At 39.6% G+C, this 18,850-nt stretch overlaps 2 protein-coding genes and 1 pseudogene across 4 annotated transcripts in view; 1 reads left to right on the forward strand and 2 right to left on the reverse strand.

The window, feature by feature from the left end:
* Positions 1 to 6,913: 6,913 nt before the first annotated feature.
* LOC143690600 (olfactory receptor 10A4-like) lies at positions 6,914 to 12,871 on the reverse strand. Its single transcript, XM_077168249.1, has 3 exons — positions 12,738 to 12,871; positions 11,192 to 11,262; positions 6,914 to 7,743 (listed from the first exon to the last, which is right to left on the reverse strand). The coding sequence occupies exons 1-3, from the start codon at positions 12,869 to 12,871 to the stop codon at positions 6,914 to 6,916; spliced, it is 1,035 nt and encodes a 344-aa protein (XP_077024364.1).
* Positions 7,631 to 18,850, forward strand: part of LOC143690008 (uncharacterized) — a 36,988-nt gene continuing 25,768 nt past the window's right edge. For all 3 annotated transcript variants that reach the window (XM_077168024.1, XM_077168023.1, XM_077168025.1), the window contains exon 1: positions 7,631 to 7,717. The gene's annotated coding sequence lies outside the window, so the exon portion shown is untranslated. The remainder of the gene's footprint in view (positions 7,718 to 18,850) is intronic.
* On the reverse strand, positions 17,457 to 18,404 carry LOC143690601 (olfactory receptor 10C1-like; annotated as a pseudogene).

The raw sequence follows: 18,850 nt of genomic DNA on the forward strand, positions 1-18,850 counted from the left end.
TGGTTAACCTTACTCTTTTGATGTCCCCTTTTTAATCCCTTAACTGTATCTGCCAGATTTTATAATATCTTTTTTTTTTTTTTTTGCATGTGCAGGGACCAGGAATTGAATCTGGGTTGCCTGCATGGCAGGCAAGAATTCTGCTACTAAGTCACTGTCACACCACCCTATAATATCTTTCAGTTGTTAAAATTCAGGGAATTAGGAGTTACAAAGATAGGTCAGTGGTAGAAATTCTCACCTACCATGTGGGAGACATGGGTTCAATTTCTGACCCATGTACTTCCTGAAAAACAAAACAAAACAAAGCAAAAAGAAATAAACACAAACAAAAATTCAACAAATGGTGCTGCAATAACTACATAGTCACACAGAAAAGGAAGGAAATGTGGCGGTAGCCATATGGCATGCCAAAAAGCATTCAGGGAATTTGAATTATAATCTTCCAGTAGAATTTAATTCAAAACTCTGCAATTGTCTAACTGCTTCTATACTTCATATCTTTCAGTGACTTGTTAAATCACTTTTGGGGGAGAAAGATGGGGTGAATGTCTTCACTGTCTGAGGCCAAGGAAATGATGGGATCTAGCTAGCGATGCAATTATGTTCTTGATATAATTGCATATGATTTTACCTAACCCACCATGTTTGCCAAGGAAGACACATACATAATTCCTTGCAACACTGCTCTGTTTTGTCTTAGCTCCCTCCAATGTGGAGAATCTCTGCAGAAAAGTGGCCAACTGTGTCCTCCTTTGGTTCCTCTAGTGGTCTACACCCCAATCTCTCCTTTTCTCTTTTTTTGCTATTCTCCATGTGCTTCAGATACAGATGTACAAAAAACCAGGTCCTGTTCTATTGGCTACACGTGACATAGAAAGCTGGCAATATGTGGAGAGTTTTGAATATCTTTTCAAGTATGATGTATTCCATTCCTTTCAACTGTGTTTTCACAAACTCCGGCAGTGAACGTCACACTCAAGGTAACCATTGGAAGAGAAATGACCGCAACTTTTATTTTCACATACAGCCCCAATTCTAGGGAATATCAAAGTTCTAGCATTCAACTCTTTGCCATCCTAAGCTTCACTCAGACAGGAGTACATAATTTGGACACAGGTTTGGCATCGCAGTAAGCATCCAGCTGTGGAACTGTAGTGCATGTATTGGTTTCCTGTGGCTGCCATAAAAATTTGCCTCAAATTATATAGCTTAAGTAGTTTAAGAATAAAAGAAATTTACTCTCTCCCAGTTCTGGAGGCCAGAAGTTCATAATCAAGTCATTAGCAGGGCCATGCTCTCTCCAAAGGCTCTAGGGAAGAAGATTTTCTTGTCCTCTGGCTTCTGGTGGTTTGTGGCATTCCTTAGCTGTGGCAGAATAGCTCCATTCTAGGTTCCCTGTCTTTATACAGCCTTCCCTCTATGTGTGTCCTTTTTTTTTTTCTTCTAAAAAGAACACCTGTCATTGGATTTAGGACCGATCCTAAATCCAGGTGTAACCAATGACATTTGCAGATTCGTTTCCAAATGAGCAAATGTTCCTTGGTTCCAGGTGGCCATGAGTTGGGGGTCACCCTATTTGTCATTCAGAAGAGACAGCTGTTACCACCTCTGGGTGAAGAGCATAACAATGCCTGTCCTCGGGGAAGCAGTCCTCAGGTCTCAACCTACCCCATGGTTGGCAGGTGTTGGGTCACCAACCAAAACATCATTCACAGTCATCTGTATTAGCCACGTTTATTCCCATAGATAAGACCCAAATCAGAGTCAGCTTCCCTAGTCACCAACGGTACCTGATGGCCAGTATGTCTGAATACATGACCGATGAAAGAAGATATTTATACACACCCCTCCTGTGCTATATTGCTCCCTCCCTGCCAGGAACAGGTCTAGCAGCAGGGTTGACCAGGTCTTCATAATTGAGTCAAGCTGTCATCATTGAATGTTGATATATGTTTATATATGCTTGGAACAAGAAGGGAAGGAATGTGTCCTGGGTTCAGTATCTGCAATGGAATATATTTTACCTAAAAGCCCTCCCGAGAAGGAATCAGTCCACTTTTATCACCCTGACCAAACACAAGGTTAACCTATCTAGTCTGAGCATAGGGTTTATTTGTTGATCATGAGGAAACGCAGTCAGTTCCACTCAGACAGAAACTACCACCCTTTTCAAACTCTGCAGTCTAGTTTTATATTTTCATAGGCATTCTGATTTCTCCAAATGATTCTTCTTGAAGTGCCCTCAATATAATTTGACATACTTGGCGGCACTGCATTCCTTTCTGTTCTGAGATATAGAGGGAAAATATCCTCAGGAACATGGCAATTCTGTAAGCACAACAGCTCTAATTACCTCATAAAATTCACAGACTTCTCATATGCAAGTTGATAAGAACTACTTGGTTAGCTGGGGTAATATTCCACCTTCTTAATAAGCACAATTATTACCATCTAACTTTTAGGCTTCTTTAGAATTTCAAGTGCCTCTTTCCTTTTCTCTGTTCTCACTTGAAATTGCTAAACACATGAGAAAAATGCCCTCTTCATAGCTGTCATATATTTATAATAATTGGTCCACTGAATATAGTATCAACTTTATTACATGAGTTTAAAATACTTTACCATCTTGAAAAATATCAACATCTATTTTTATCATTTTGAAAGATTTAAAAAGTACTGACCATGGGAGATTCTGATACTTAAAGTCAGTTTTGGCTGTACAAGTAATGAGTCAACATGGGGGAGCTTGGTGCTGTCAGTAATAGATGTATTGGAAAAGCATCTTATTGGTAACCATGGCTTTTTATTAATTTATTCCATTTCTACACAGAAAGTTTTCTTCCCATAAATTCTGCAGTATGGCATTTCTGTGTGTTTGCTCATTGGAACCCATATGCCGTCTTCTAAATAAACATCTGGTATTCGTTTGTCTCTCATGATATGTATGGATGCTAATTTTTTCATACTATTAGCTTAGGAAGGAAGTGTTTGGACCCCAAGCAATAAAATAGGTTTGAGGCAGTCAATAAAATAAGTTTCACTAAAAGAAGAGTTTTCCTTTTTTCTTTTCCTTGGGAATGCAGCACCATTTTGAATCCCAGGGTTTTGGAGTATGAGAGAATCCAGAAACATTAATTCTGGCCCCAGTGTGGATCTCTTTTTGTTTTTATTTCAGGAATGAGCAGATAGCCAGAGCCTGCATGCTCGGGGCTTACTGGCTTTCATAGGCTTAACTAACTCTAATTAGGATAGCCAGGGCTTCTGCTTACCCTGAAAACCTCACTTCTTGCTTCAGGGGGAGACACTCCCATTGGAAAGTACCCGATTCCCATGGGCCAAAACCAGAGATCACTTCTCAGAACGTCAAAGACTATACCTTGCTTGGTACAAGAATCCTTAGTCTAGAATCCTGTACTACAAAAGATGGAATGTCTCAGACGATATTGAAAGCCAGACCGAGGAGAAAAGGGACATTTTCTTTCTTTTCTTTAAATGTAATTTATTGATGAAACTTGACATACAAACATTCTTAACATACAAACATTTGATACATACCATACATTCAGTGGCTTACAATATCATCACATTGTTGTGTATTCATCACCATGATCATTTTTTGAAAATTTTCATCACTCCAAAAAAAGCAATAAAATAGAAAAAAGAAAAAAAGCCTCACACATACGTAACCCTTACTCCTCCCTCTCATTGACCCTCTCACTGGTATTTCCATCTACCCGACTTATTTTAACCTTTATTCACCCATTTTTTATTTATTTTTCATCCATATTTTTTACCCATCTGCCCATGTCCATCAGACACAACATTTTCACTATCACACAGTCACACAGGAGAAGGTATGTCATTATACAATTAACTTCAAAGAACAAGGCTCCTGGAACACAGCTCTCCAGTTCATATACTACTCTCTAGCCACTGTAATACACCATAAGCTAAAAAGGGGATAGCTATAGAATATGTAAGAATAATTTCCAGGATTAACTCTCATCTCTGTTTGAAATCTCTCAATCACTGACTTTAGTTATCTCATTTCTCTCTTCCCCCTTTTGATTAATACATGGAAGCAGCAAAGCTTTTCTAAGTGGTTTTGCACAGTGCATGTGTTTAAAAGTAGGAGTAAAACCATATAGATCAGATACTCCATGATGACCAGCAGCCACCAGACTGGCATCTGTGTCCATTGTGAGGCATTTGCTATGTCTCAGAGCCAACCAAGACATCTTTGGAGGGTCTGAGGCTTTGCTGCTATACAGATTGTGGCTAGGATATTGCACTTTTCTGAAGGTGACTTCATGAAGACTATCACAGCACCCCATCTTCAATGAAAATCACTCATTTTGTTCCCAATAGGAAAAGCAGAAAATCATGTTGTCCAGCCACAGGTAATGGATACTTTGTACAGGTACTACTTGTAGTGATGTTCAGTCTCTGAATATAAAATCTCACATATGGCCACTCTGTTTCTAATTCTACTAATATACTCCACATTTCTGACCCTCACCATGGTGGACCATATAAGCTAAAGTGATAACTTGACAAAAACCATTGTTGTCCATGTAAAGCACTGTGAACTCAGTACAAGGAAAGACAGGAAAACCGGGAAGAAGTACTATCAACATTTGAAAGTATATAAGAATTTTAAATTGGAGTGATTTACATTTTCAAGGTGCTGCCTGTGATTTCCAGCTGCCCAATATCTGCATCCCTGACTTGCAGGCATTTCTAGAAGTCTGCTCCAGCTGGCAGCAGAGCAGCAGATTCAGAGCCTGCACCTCCCAGGCAGGGCCCTCTAGAGTTGATTGCTGACCATAGTGTGTATATTCCAACTACCTGCACCTAGATGGCGAGTTTCTGGATTGTGTTTTATGCTCTTTCTCTCATGAATATTCTAGTGGCCCTCTGTGGTCCCTGGCCTCTCCCCTTCCCATAAATTTCCCACGTTGAGCCCCTCTGTAATAAATTATTAGCTCTTGTCTTAGGGCTTGTGTTCTAGTTTGCTAGCTGCCGGAATGCAACACACCAGAGATGGATTGGCTTTTAATAAAAGGGGATTTATTTTGTTGGTTCTTCAGAGGAAAGGCAGCTAACTTTCCACTGAGGTTCTTTCTTACGTGGAAGGCACAGGATGGTCTCTGCTGGTCTTCTCTCCAGGCCCCTGGGTTCCAACAACTTTCCCCGGGGTAATTTCTTTCTCCATCTCCAAGGGCCCGGGCTGAGCTGCAAGTGCTGAGATGAGGAATGCCAAGCTGCTTAGCAGTGCTACCTTGCAATCTCTCATTTAAGCACCAGCCAATTAAGTCAAACATCACTCATTGCAGCAGACACGCCTCCAAACTGACTGCAGATGTAACTGGCAACAGATGAGGTTCACATACCATTGGCTTATGTCCGCAGCAACAAAACTAGGTATGCTCACCTGGCCAAGTTGACAACTGAATCTAACTAACACAGCTTGATTCTAGGGAAACATCACAGATGAATTCAAGGACTACCTCTAAAATTTACAAAATAACAGTATACATGTAGTTTTTTTTGTCAATCTAATTATCAAAAATGTCAACGGAAAATAATGTCTAAAATAGGTTTTTTGTTTAGTCACTTGTGGTATTCTTGATCTTTATTATTTGATGAGGAAAAACTAATGTAATTAAATATCTAGGATATATGGACAGTGCATGAAGGAAATTATATTGAAGTCAATACAGGATTCATAATAGGAGTGACAAGTGTGAATGTCACTATGGGTGAAGCTTCTCTAAAAACGGAACAAAAACAAATGGATAAGGCAAAGAAGAATATTGTTTGGGAAAGCTTCATGGTCCCTTAAGAGCTTTTACAAGTTATATATTTAGGGTTGTATCACACCGTGCATCACTCATCAATAATTACCAACAGCAGTTTTTTTATAATGTATGGGAATAAAAGAAGAGCAATTAAGAGACTGCAGTCCATTTAAGAAAATATATTTAATTGTCTATATTAGACAAATTGTTAATATTTTCTTCCTATTCACATTTTACTTTTCTTCAAGAATAATATTTCATGTTCTTTAAAATGGTGCAAAACATGCTGACCATCATCCAATTCTCCCTGGGGTTGGGAAAAATTGAATAGTAGCTGGTACATGTGAGATAGCCATTATTGTTGAAAAATGAATATTTAAACAACCTCATGACATTACTACGTAATTTCTGTTGCATAATTATGAAAGAGCAACTAGTTCCCTCATTCCCAGCATCGATGATAAGAACACTGTTTATCTTTCTAAAAGCCCCCTGTAATGAAGTTTCTTAGTTCCTACCATAGGTAATAATTCTGTACCATTATTTCTAATCCAGCCCAGTTGCCCTGACCTTGATGACAGAGGATCGATCAATGTGAATATTAAACAGATATCCAGGCTTTGATCAAAGGTTTCTTACCAAATGTTTGCCCCATATATCTCAGTTACATTTTAGCGAACTCAAATACGAAACTAGATTGCACTGCTAATCTTTCATTGCATCCCCTAACTTTTTTCATTTCTCAAAGAATCCGTAATATCATCTCTGTGATTTCCCTCCCAATTCTCCTAGTTCCAAAAAATGCATATAATCTCTTAGTGCAGTGCTTTGGAGAAGTAGGTCTTAGACCATGAGTTACCCTGTATTTCTGGAGATTAAATCTCTTTCTTCTGTGACCAAATTGTTGGGATGATTCATTTTTGTTACACTCAGCAAGGACCCCAAAGACCTACAGGGTCCCCTTCAATCACATTGAAAAATGTAGAGAAAATCCAACTGTATTGTGTCTGGATTATAGATGATTTAATGGTAATATATACTGGTAGCAGTATCATAGACTTGGTGTAATTTCTCCGTAGAGTAGTGAAAATCTCAGCCCCAGGATCTTGTCAACAAGATTTACACCATTTGTCTAAGAGGACTCCTTTGAAAATTTCCTTCACTTCCGTGTTCCTCAAAACATAACTCAGAGGTTTCCAAGCAGGCGTGACCACTGTGTACATGAATGTAGTTGCCTTGTCTGTTTCTGAACTGTGGGCGGTCTTAGGTTCGAGATAAGTGGACAAGGCAGTGCCATAGAAGAGAGAAATAATTAAGATTTGAGAAGAACAAGTAGAAAAAGCTTTGTGTTTGCCAGCTGTGGAGGGGATTCTCAAAATGGATACAAGGATAAGTATATAGGAGCACGGAATGAGCAAACCGGGACTCATAATGAAGAGCACAGAGACAGCAAATATCACAATCTCGTTCTGTGAGGTATCCACACAAGTTAGCTTCACCATAGGCCTGATGTCACAGAAGATATGCTGAATCTCTCCTGTTCCACAGAAGGGCAGAGTGAAGATCCAGGCGGTTTGGGCTGACTCCACCACCACCCCGGCGGTCCAACATGCTGTGGCCAATTTCAAACACACACGAGGGCCCATAAGGAGAGTGTAATGCAGTGGGTAACAAATAGCCACAAAGTGGTCATAAGCCATGACTGCCAGCAGGCAGCATTCTGTCAGTCTGAAGAGGGTAAATGCATACATCTGGGCTGCACAGCCTCCCATGCTAATGGTCTTGTTCTCCACCAGCAGGTGCACCAGCATCTGAGGCACCACACTGGTGGTGTAGCACATCTCCAGAAAGGAGAGGTTCATCAGGAAGAAATACATGGGAGTGCGCAGGGCAGGGGTGACCGGCTTAATCAGGTCTATAAAGTGAACACTATGTGTTCCTAATTTTGAAATATTTAAATATAGTATTTGTAAGTTTATTTAGAATGTACAGTTACCATAAGCCATGACTCATCCCACACCCCACGCACCTGAACCCCATCACCTGCAACTGCCTCCCTACTAACTTTCCCCACACATCCGTATTTCCCCCCACACCCACCTCCAGTGTAATAAGTAGGGATAGAATAGATTTCAGTGTTTGGTATGGGTTACAGTTCCAGGATTTCAGGTTTTCCCTTCAAGCTGCCCTACAACACTGCAAATAAATCAATTTTTTAAACTTTTGCTTTATCATATAATATAGCATATATACAAAGCAAAGAAAGAAAAAAACAGTAGTTTTCAAAGCACTCTCCAACAATAATTTACAGGATAGATCCCAGCATTTGTCTTGGGATACCTTAACACCAAATCAGATTTTTCCTTCTACCTTCTCCAGAACATTGTAGGTGGGAAGCAATAAATACTTTCTTTTATATCATCACAATCAACATTTTTTCTTTTTTGGCAAAAATAACATATAAGCAAAAAAGCAATACATTTCAAACACAGCACTGCAATTGGTTGTAGAACAGATTTCAGAGTTTTGTATGGGTTATAATTCCACAATTTTAGGTTTTTACTTCTAGTTGCTCTAAGATAGTGGAAATTAAAAGAAATATCACTATAACGATTTAGCAATCGTACTACTTTATTAAGCTCTACCTTCTCTGTATAACTTCCCAATTACCTTTGATCTTTCTCGCACTCTTTAGGGATATTTGAGCTATGCTCATTCTAACTTTTTCATGTTGGAAGGGACTGTCAATAATATGGGGTAAGGAGCTCTGGAGACACTGACCCTTCTGTGTTTCAGGTCTTACCTGGTTCAGGGACCTATTTGGAAGTTGTAGGTTTCTGAGAAGTTGTCTTAGTACATGGAACCTTTATAGAATCTTGCATAATGCCCTAGGGGTTCTTTAGGATGGGCTGGAATGGTTTTGGTTGGGATTTGGCAAGTTATGATATGTAGCAATGCCTAAGTGACACTGCATAAGAGTGACCTCCAGTGTCTCCTCTCAACTCTGTTTGAACTCTCTCAGCCACCGATATCTTATTTGTTGCACTTCTTTTCCCTTTTTGGTCTGGATGGCATTGTTGATCACACAGTGACAGTTTTGTAGGACAATTGGCTGAGTACAGAGTTCTTGGCTATAAGTCTTTCTTTTTCAGTATCTTAAATGTAGCACCACTGCCTTCTTGCTTCCATAATGCCAGTTGCGTAGTCTGAATTCAGTCCTCTGTGGTTTCCCTTGTACATAGTAGATTGTTTTTCTCTTGTTGCTTTCCGGATTTTCTGCTTCTCATCAACATTTGACAGTCTGATTAGTAGGTGTCTTGGGGGTAGCCTGTTTGGATTTAATCTGTTTGGAGTTCACTGACCTTCTCTGATTTACATATGTATGCCTTTTATAAAGGTTGTGGAATCCCCCAATATACCCTCAGCTAATCTTCCCAAACTTTTAGTCTCCTTTTCTCCTGCTGGGACACCAGTGATTCTTATATTTGCGTGCTTTGTTTTGGCCATTATTTCCCAGAGATCCAATTAACATTTTTCCATCTATTTTGCCATTTGCTGTTTTGAGTGTTTGAAATCAGTTGTTCTGTCCTCTAGTTCTCTTATTTTTTCTTCTGTCTCTTCAATTCTGCTGTTGTGGGTCTCGAGTATACTTTGATTTGGCCTTCACCATCTTTAATCTTTGTGATATCTCCTATTTTTCCACTTATTCTTTCAAATCCCTCTTTATGCTCGCCCAGTGTGTTCTTGATTTCTTTTATATCATTAGCCATCCCATTTATTTTATTTGGTAGTGGTATATGAACATCTTTGATAAAATGTTCCAAAATCTATGTCTACTCCAGTGTTTCATTTGGTTAGTAAGCTGGGCTCTATCTGCCTGAATCATGATATGCTTAGTGATCTTCTTATGTCTTTGAAGCATGTAAATATCTTGATAAGTTCCCTTTGGAAATTAATTTCCTTCTGTAGTCTAAAGCTTTGTGTTTGCAGGATGGATGTGAAGCAGGATGTCAGGTGGCGTGTGGGGGCACAACAGTGTAGTGATGCATTGCAGCACAGGTTGGGGATGCTAAGCTGGTGCCTGTGAGCACGAGGTGTGGGTTGTGGGGTTGTGGATGTATGGTACAGGAGCCAAGGGTACAGGATGCAACTCAGGTGTACATCGAAGTGCAGGAGCAGGGTGCAGCATTGGGTACACAGAGGTCGAGTGTGATGGGAGGCTAATTGGAAGCTGTGTGGATGTATGGGGGCTGTTGTGCATAGAATAATAGGTAGGTAAATGGAGCATGGGGGTCATGGTTATCAGGGTGTAGCGTAGGTGGCACAGAAATTGGGGCACAGGGGGGGCAAAGTGCTAGTCTTTTCTTGTGCAGGGGATAGGGTGCAAAGACCCCTGGATGCGGATGTGGGTGTGTGTAGGGGCAGGCACAGGTCACTAGGGTTGTGGTATGTGGGAAGGAGTGGTGTTGGGGTCGCAGTGCCCAGGCACGGGTGCACAGGTTTGGAGGGATTAGAACAGGTGTGCATGCATGTGTAGGAGAGGGCGATGAAGCACATTTTGCCCATGAACAACTGTGAGGTATAGAGCAAGGCACTTTTGCTGGGTGTGTGTGGGAAGGGTGCATATTGGTGGGGCTGATGATTGGGCACAGTGGTCAAGAAGTCAGTGCCTGAATGCTTGAACTCCCAGAGGCAGGGAGAAGATGTGGCTGTAGGGGTGTGCAGATCTGTGGGCGGGGACCTCATTTGCCTATGCACAGGGCTCAAGGTCAATGTTCGAGGTTGTATCTGCATGTGCCGGGGTCGGGTGTGGCCTAGATGCACAGGTCAATGCTTGCCCAGTACTGGGGTATGTGACTTGGGGTCTGGCATGTGTGCAGATCTGGGAGGGCCCTAAACTGGTGTAGACGTGCACAGAGCTTGGGGGACCGCGCAGTGTTGCGTAACTGTATGGACTAGGGGTGGGCATAATCTGGTTGTGTGCAAGAAAGGTGGGTTGGGCTGTGAGGGGCATGTGTCCATTTGGGATGGGGGTGGGGGGCAGGTACAGGTGTGTGCGGAGGGGTAGCAGGCAGGGGATTATGGGTGACGGTGTTCAGGTGCTTGGGGTGTGGGGTGAGTCACAGGTCATGGGGCCACACCAGCGAAGGTAGCACATTCAAGAAATAGGCTTGTTTTTCTTTGTAGTCCCTTTCTCCCCATCCGTGCACTTCTGAGGGCTCCAGTCTACTGTTTAGAAAGGGGTACATTAGGCTGTTTGCACTATATGGATGGTCTCCATTTCTCTGGGTCTCAGTTCTTCAGCTTTTGCAACCAGGGCCTCCTTATGTGGTGTAGAAGACCCTCCCAGGTCACATCACCCAGGAATCACCATCCCAGTAGCCTACCTGTCTGTTCACTAGCTGTTCCTTGGAGCAGTAGTGAGCTCGACCTATCCTCTTCCACCATCTTCCTGGAACTACAAATAAATCAATGTTTAAGTACAGAAGAATGCCTCAAAATGATTGAAAGTGATCTTTCACTGATATGCATCAAAACATATCAATATTAATAAAACTAAGAATAAATAACTTAGCATGTGAATACTCAGTCTCAGGTGACCTTTAATAAATCTTTGGTTTCCCTATTGAATCAGCATAAGCTATATACATTCCAAAACTTAATTGGCTCTTCTGTTATTGGATGATGTTAAGCATACTGGGGGGATGTGGATTTTAAAACAGCCAAGCTGTTCTTCTGCCAATGGACCTCAATATTTAAAGTAACAACAGAATGAAACAAACAAACAAAAAGGTCCTGAAAGTGCTGTTGAGTGTCTTATATGGATTATCAAACATTTTTTTAAATCATTAAGATAATGGGGATATATGATGCTAAAAGCACGTCAAGTAGTATTACACTATCTAATATAAAACATTAAAATATTTATCATCGTGCATATTTTGATAAACAAATGGTTAAGTAGCTGATTGCATTTTTCATTGTTTATGCATAGCATCAAGCAGATGCAGAGAAAGAGAGTGAAATGGAGTAATTATATTTAGCTTTATTTCTGAGAAATAGTTTTCTGGGTATCTCTGAAAAATAGCCTTACTTACATTCTGGGTGAATCTATTGTTAGACTTGCACCTATATTTCTTCCATTTAATGATAAATGTAAAATTCTGTATTTGTGAATTTACTTTAAGAAAGGAAGGAATTTTATACATCAAAAAGAAAATCAGGGGGTCAACAAAATTGGAGCTATTATGCAAAAACTTGATATGGTATGATTTACATTTTTCCCCTGTTAATTGTCTATTATATGAAGCAATAGCTCAGACTTTGGGAACTAACCTACCACTCCAATAAGATGGAAAATGAATGAGAGAAAAGTAAGTGTTGTGATATGTTCTGGTTTGCTAGCTGCCGGAATGCAACACACCAGAGACGGATTGGCTTTTAATAAAAGGGGATTTATTTTGTTGGTTCTTCAGAGGAAAGGCAGCTAACTTTCCACTGAGGTTCTTTCTTATGTGGAAGGCACAGGATGGTCTCTGCCGGTCTTCTCTCTAGGCCCCTGGGTTCCAACAACTTTCCCCGAGGTGACTTCTTTCTGCAACTCCAAAGGCCTGGGCTGAGCTGCTAGTGCTGAGATGAGGAATGCCGAGCTGCTTAGCTTTGCTACATTGTGATCTCTCATTTAAGCACCAGCCAATTAAGTCAAGCGTCACTCATTGCAGCAGACACACCTCCTAGCTGACTCCAGATGTAATTAACAACAGATGAGATTCACGTACCATTGGCTTATGTCCGCAGCAACAAGACTAGGTATGTTCACCTGGCCAAGTTGACAACTGAATCAAACTACCACATGATATAAATCCCCGAACTATATTTACACCAAGCATATATTTTACATACCCACTTCACCATTTTTACTATTTCACATACAAGGGTCCTTCTAAAGAGTCAACTTGCACCTGTTGATGACTGAGTCCTTTCCCAAATTCCTTGGGCTTTACATTTTCAAGGTGCTGCCTTTGAGTTCCAGCTGCCCGATATCCACATCCCTGACCTGCAGGCATTTCCAGAAGTCTGCCCCAGCTGGCAGCAGAGCAGCAGGTTCAGAGTCAGCACCTCCCAGGCATGGCCCTCCAGCAGTGATTGCTGACCAGGGTGTGTATATTCCAACTACCTGCACCTAGATGGTGAGTTTTTGGATTGTGTTTTATGCTCTTTCTCTCAGGAATATTCTAAATGCCCTCTGTGGTGCCTGACATCTCGCCTCCCCATAATTTTCCCATGTTCATCCTCTCTCAAATAAATTATTAGCTCTTTTCTTTGGACTTGATTCTAGGGAAACATCACTAAGGTGAATTCAATGACTATCTCTCACATTTACAAAATAACAGTATACATGTAGTTCTTTTTGTCAATCTAGTTATCAAAAATGTCAATGGAAAATAATGTCTAAAAATAGGTTTTTTCTTTAGTCACTTGTGGCATTCTTGGTCTTTATTATTTGACGAGGAAAAACTAATGTAGTTAAATATCTAGGATATATGGACAGTGCATGAAGGAAATTATATTGAAGTCAATACAGGATTCATAATAGGAGTAACAAGTGTGAATGTCACTATGGAGGAAGCTCTCTGAAAACAGAACAAAAACAAATGGATAAAGCAATGAAGAATATTGTTTGGGGAAGCTTCATGGTCTCTTAAGAGCTTTTACAAGTTATATATTTAGGGTTGTATCACACCGTGCATCACTCATCAATAATTACCAACAGCAGTATTTTTTATGATGTATGGGAATAAAAGAAGAGCAATTAAGAGACTGCAGTTCATTTAAGAAAATATATTTAATAGTCTACATAAGACAAAAAATTGTTAGTTATTTTCTTCCTATTCACATTTTACTTTTCTTCAAGAGTAAATTTCATGTTCCTTACAATGGTGCAAAACATAAACATACTGACCATCATCTTATTCTCACTAGGGGTGGGAAATACTGAATAGCAGCTGGTACATGTGAGATAGCCATTATTGTTGAAAAATGAATATTTAAATAACCTCATGACATAACTACATAATTTGTGTTGCATATTTATGAAAGAGCGACTAGATCCCTCAGTTCTCGGCATCGATGATAAGAACACTGTTAATCTTTCTAAAAGCCCCCTGTAATGAAGTTTCTTAGTTCCTACCATAGGTAATAACTCTGTACTGTTATTTCTAACTCAGCCCAGTTGCCATGACTTTGATGATAGAGGATCGATCAATGTGAATATTAAACAGATATCCAGGCTTTGATCAAAGATTTCTTACCAAATGTTTATCCCATATATCTCAGTTACATTTTAGCAACTCAAATACGAAACTAGATTGCACTGCTAATCTTTTCATTGCATCTCCTAACTTTTTTCATTTCCCAAAGTATCCATAATATCATCTCTGTGATTTCCCTCCCAATTCTTTTGATCCAAAAAAATGCATATAATCTCTTAGTGCAGTGCTTTGGAGACATAGGTCTTAGACCATGAGGTACCTTGTATTTCTGGAGATGAAATCTCTTTCTTCTGTGACCAAGTTGGTGTGACAATTCATTTTTGTTACAATTGGCAAGGACTGCAAAGACCTACAGGGTTCCCTTCAATCACATTGAAAAATGTAGAGCATATCCAACTGCATTGTGTCTGAATTATAGATGATTTAATGGTAATATATACTGGTAGCAGTAGAAGTGACCCTCTGGGGTCCCTGGTCTCTCCTTTCCTTGTAAATTTCCCATTCTGAGTCCGGCTCAAATAAATTCTTAGTTCATATTTTAGGGTTTGATTTTAGGGAGACATCATTAAGATGAAATCATTGATTTCCTCTCACATTTAAAAATGACAGTATGCATTTAATTCTTTCTGTCAATCTGATTATCAAATACCATCAAAAGAAAACAATATTTATTAAAAATAGGTTTTTAGTTTAGTCATTTGTGTCAGTCTGGGTCTTATTATTCAATCAATCAAAATTAATGTAGTGAATTATCTAAAATATTATGCACAGTGCTCAAAGGATATTACATTAAAATCAATACAGAATTCATAATAAGAGTAACACGTATGAATGTCACTATAGGTGAAGATTCTCTAAAAGAAAAAGAACAACAGATGTGTAGGCTGTCTTTCCACTTTCTTGATGAAAAGAAATGGGAGACAATTGTGTCTACACAATGGGAGACAATATTTAGAAACGACATATCAGATAAAGGTCTAGTATCCAGAATTTATAAAGAGATTGTTCAACTCAACAACAAAAAGACAGCTAACGCAATTACAAAATGGGAAAAAGACTTGAACAGATACCTCTCAGAGGAGGAAATACAAATGGCCAAAAGGCACATGAAGAGATGCTCAATGTCCCTGGCCATTAGAGAAATGCAAATCAAAACCACAATGAGATATCATCTCACACCCACCAGAATGGTCATTATCAACAAAACAGAAAATGACAAGTGCTGGAGAGGATGCGGAGAAAGAGGCACACTTATCCACTGTTGGTGGGAATGTCAAATGGTGCAACCACTGTGGAAGGCAGTTTGGCGGTTCCTCAAAAAGCTGAATATAGAATTGCCATACGACCCAGCAATACCATTGCTAGGCATCTACTCAAAGGACTTAAGGGCAAAGACACAAACGGACATTTGCACATCAATGTTTATGGCAGCATTATTTACAATTGCAAAGAGATGGAACCAGCCAAAATGTCCATCAACAGATGAGTGGCTAAACAAACTGTGGTATATACATACCATGGAATATTATGCAGCTTTAAGACAGAATAAACTTATGAAGCATGTAATAACATGGATGGACCTAGAGAACATTATGCTGAGTGAGTCTAGCCAAAAACTAAAGGACAAATACTGTATGGTCCCACTGATGTGAACCGACATTCGAGAATAAACTTGGAATATGTCATTGGTAACAGAAACCAGCAGGAGTTAGAAACAGGGTAAGATAATGGGTAATTGGAGCTGAAGGGATACAGACTGTGCAACAGGACTAGATACAAAAACTCAAAAATGGACAGCACAATACTACCTAATCGTAATGTAATTATGTTAAAACACTGAATGAAGCTGCATCTGAGCTATAGTTTTTTTTGTTTGTTTTTTTGTTTGTGTCTTTTGTTTTTTTTTCTTTTTCCTCTTCTTTTTTTATTATTATTTTTTTTGTTTTTTTCTCTATATTAGCATTCTATATCTTTTTCTTTTGTTTTGCTAGTTCTTTTCCTAAATAGATGCAAATGTACTAAGAAATAATGATCATGCATCTATGTGATGATGTTAAGAATTACTGATTGCATATGTAGAATGGAATGATTTCTAAATGTTGTGTTAATTTCTTTTTTTTCTTTAATTAATAAAAAAAAGAACAACAGATGAATACAGCAATGAAGAATATAGTTTTGAGGCAGACTCATGGTCCCTTAAGGGATTTTACAATTACATCTTTAGGTTCTGTCACAGTGTGGGTCATCATCAGTAACTACTAACAGTGTTTTTATAAAGTATGGGAATAAAAGGAGAACAATTATGAGAGTGAAATCCACTTAAGAAAATATATCTAATAGTTTATATCAGATAAAAATTGTCTATTTTGTCATCCTATTCACACTTTATTTTTCCTCAAGGAGAACATTTCATGTTCCTTATTAAAATGATGCAAGACATACTGACTCTCATCCTGTTGCCACTGGGGAAGGAGAAATTGAATGGTAGTTGGCACATGTGAGATGTTCAGTTCATTTTGCTGAAAAATGAATATTTCAACAGCCTCATGACCTTACTGCATAGTTTTCTTTGCATAATAATGAAAGTGATTTCTTTGCATGAATCACCTAGGTCCCTCAGTTGCCAGCATTGATGATAATAACACTGTGTTAATCTTTTGCAAAGTCACCCGTAATGATGTTTCTTAGTTCTAGTAGAAGGAATAGCTCTATACTGTTATCTATAAACCAGACCAGTGACCCTGACCTTTATGACATCCCAAACAGGAGGATGATGTTACGGGAATATAGTCCCCTATCATTGTCTTTCTCAAGCTTCGTCAGAAGGTCTGATAACTATCAACATGAATAGTAAACAGACATACAGGCCTTCATTCAAAGGTTTCTGACCAAATGTTTATCCTCATACATGTCGGTTACATTTTACCAGATACAAACATGAAACTAGATTGCACGCCTAATTTTTCATTGCATCGTCTATCTTTTCTCATTTCCCAGAGGATCCATAAATGTCATCTCTGTGATTTTCCTCTGTCCTCCCAATTCCCTTTGATCCAGAGAATACATAGAAATCTGGTACTTTCAGTCCTTCAGGAGGCAGGCCTTAGACCATGAGGTCTCTGCATCTGCCAGCTATTAAATCTCTTTCCTCACACAAACTGGAGTGAGGAGTCATTTTTACTGCACTGGACAAGGACCCCAAAGACCTGCAGTGTCTCCTTCAATCACATTGAAAAACATAGAGCAAATCCAACTGCATTTGTGCTCTAGGTTATAAATGCTTTAATGGTAATATATATTGGTTGCAGTATCACAGACCTGGTGTAATTTCTCTGTAGAGTAGTGAAAGTTTCAGCCCCAGTGATCCTGTCATCAAGATTTACACCATTTGTCTAAGAGGGCTCCTTTGAAAGGCTTCCTTCACTTCCTTGTTCCTCAAGGTATAGATCAGAGGGTTCAGAGCAGGTGTGACCACTGTGTATATGAGTGAAGTTCCCTTTTCTGTTTCTGGACCGTGGGCAGTCTTAGGTTGGAGATAAGTGGCCAAGGTAGTGCCATAGAAGATAGAAACACCTAGAATATGAGAACATGTAGAAAAAGCTTTGCCTTTGCCAGCTGCGGAGGGGATTTTCAAAATGACCGGAAGGATACGCATATAGGAGTACAAAATGAGCAAACAGGGACCCGCAAAGAAGATCAAGGAGAGAACAAACATCATGAGTTCGTTTTGTGAGGTATCCACACAAACCAGCCTCAGCACAGGCAAGATGTCACAGAAGAAGTGCTGAATCTCTCCTGTTCCACAGAAGGGCATAGTGAAGATCCAGGCAGTGTGGGTTGACTCCACCACCACCCTGGTGGTCTAACATGCTGTGGCCAACTTCAAACACACACGAGGGCCCATAAGGAGAGTGTAATGCAGTGGGTAGCAAATAGCCACAAAGCGGTCATATGCCATGACTGCCAGCAGGCAGCATTCTGTCAGTCCGAAGAGGGTAAATGTGTACATCTGGGCTGCACAGCCTCCCATGCTAATGGTCTTGTTCTCTGCCAGCAGGTGCACCAGCATCTGAGGCACCACACTGGTGGTGTAGCACATCTCCAGAAAGGAGAGGTTCATCAGGAAGAAATACATGGGAGTGCGCAGGGCAGGGGTGGCACAGATCAGGTAGATGATAAGGAGGTTTCCTCCCACAGTAAACAGGTAAATGGCTAAGAACACAATGAAGAGCACAGGTTGTAACTCTGCTAGAGCAGGAAGAGCCACAAACATGAATTTTGCACAGAGAGACCGGTTTCCAATCATCATGGTCTCAGAGTTAGACATCTGTGGAGACAAACAGGAGGATGATGTTACAGGAATATAGTCCCCTATCATCGTCTTTCTCAAGCTTCATCAGAAGGTCTGATAACATCACCTGTTCTCTTGCTTTCTAAGTAACTGCCCAAATAAAGAAGATGTAATATTCCATCCTGATTTGAGTTTTGACTGTCATGATTTTATCAAGGATATTTTAAAGGAAACAATTTTAGTAAGTTACATATTTTGATAATTCTGGTTTATTCTAATTATATATGTATACGTTTATATAATTAATATATATAGGCATTCTAACTGTAAAGCAATCACATAGTGCCTAAAATATAAAGAATAATTTAAGTGTTGCTGCATTCTATCTTTCCGAATTCCACATCTTTCCATACATTCCTTTTTATTTCTAATTATTTTTCAGTTTTGTATTTTGCAGTCATTCATAAATGTTTGGTAGCAGG

This window comes from Tamandua tetradactyla, chromosome 7, assembly GCF_023851605.1.
Source record: "Tamandua tetradactyla isolate mTamTet1 chromosome 7, mTamTet1.pri, whole genome shotgun sequence".
NCBI lineage: Eukaryota > Metazoa > Chordata > Mammalia > Pilosa > Myrmecophagidae > Tamandua > Tamandua tetradactyla.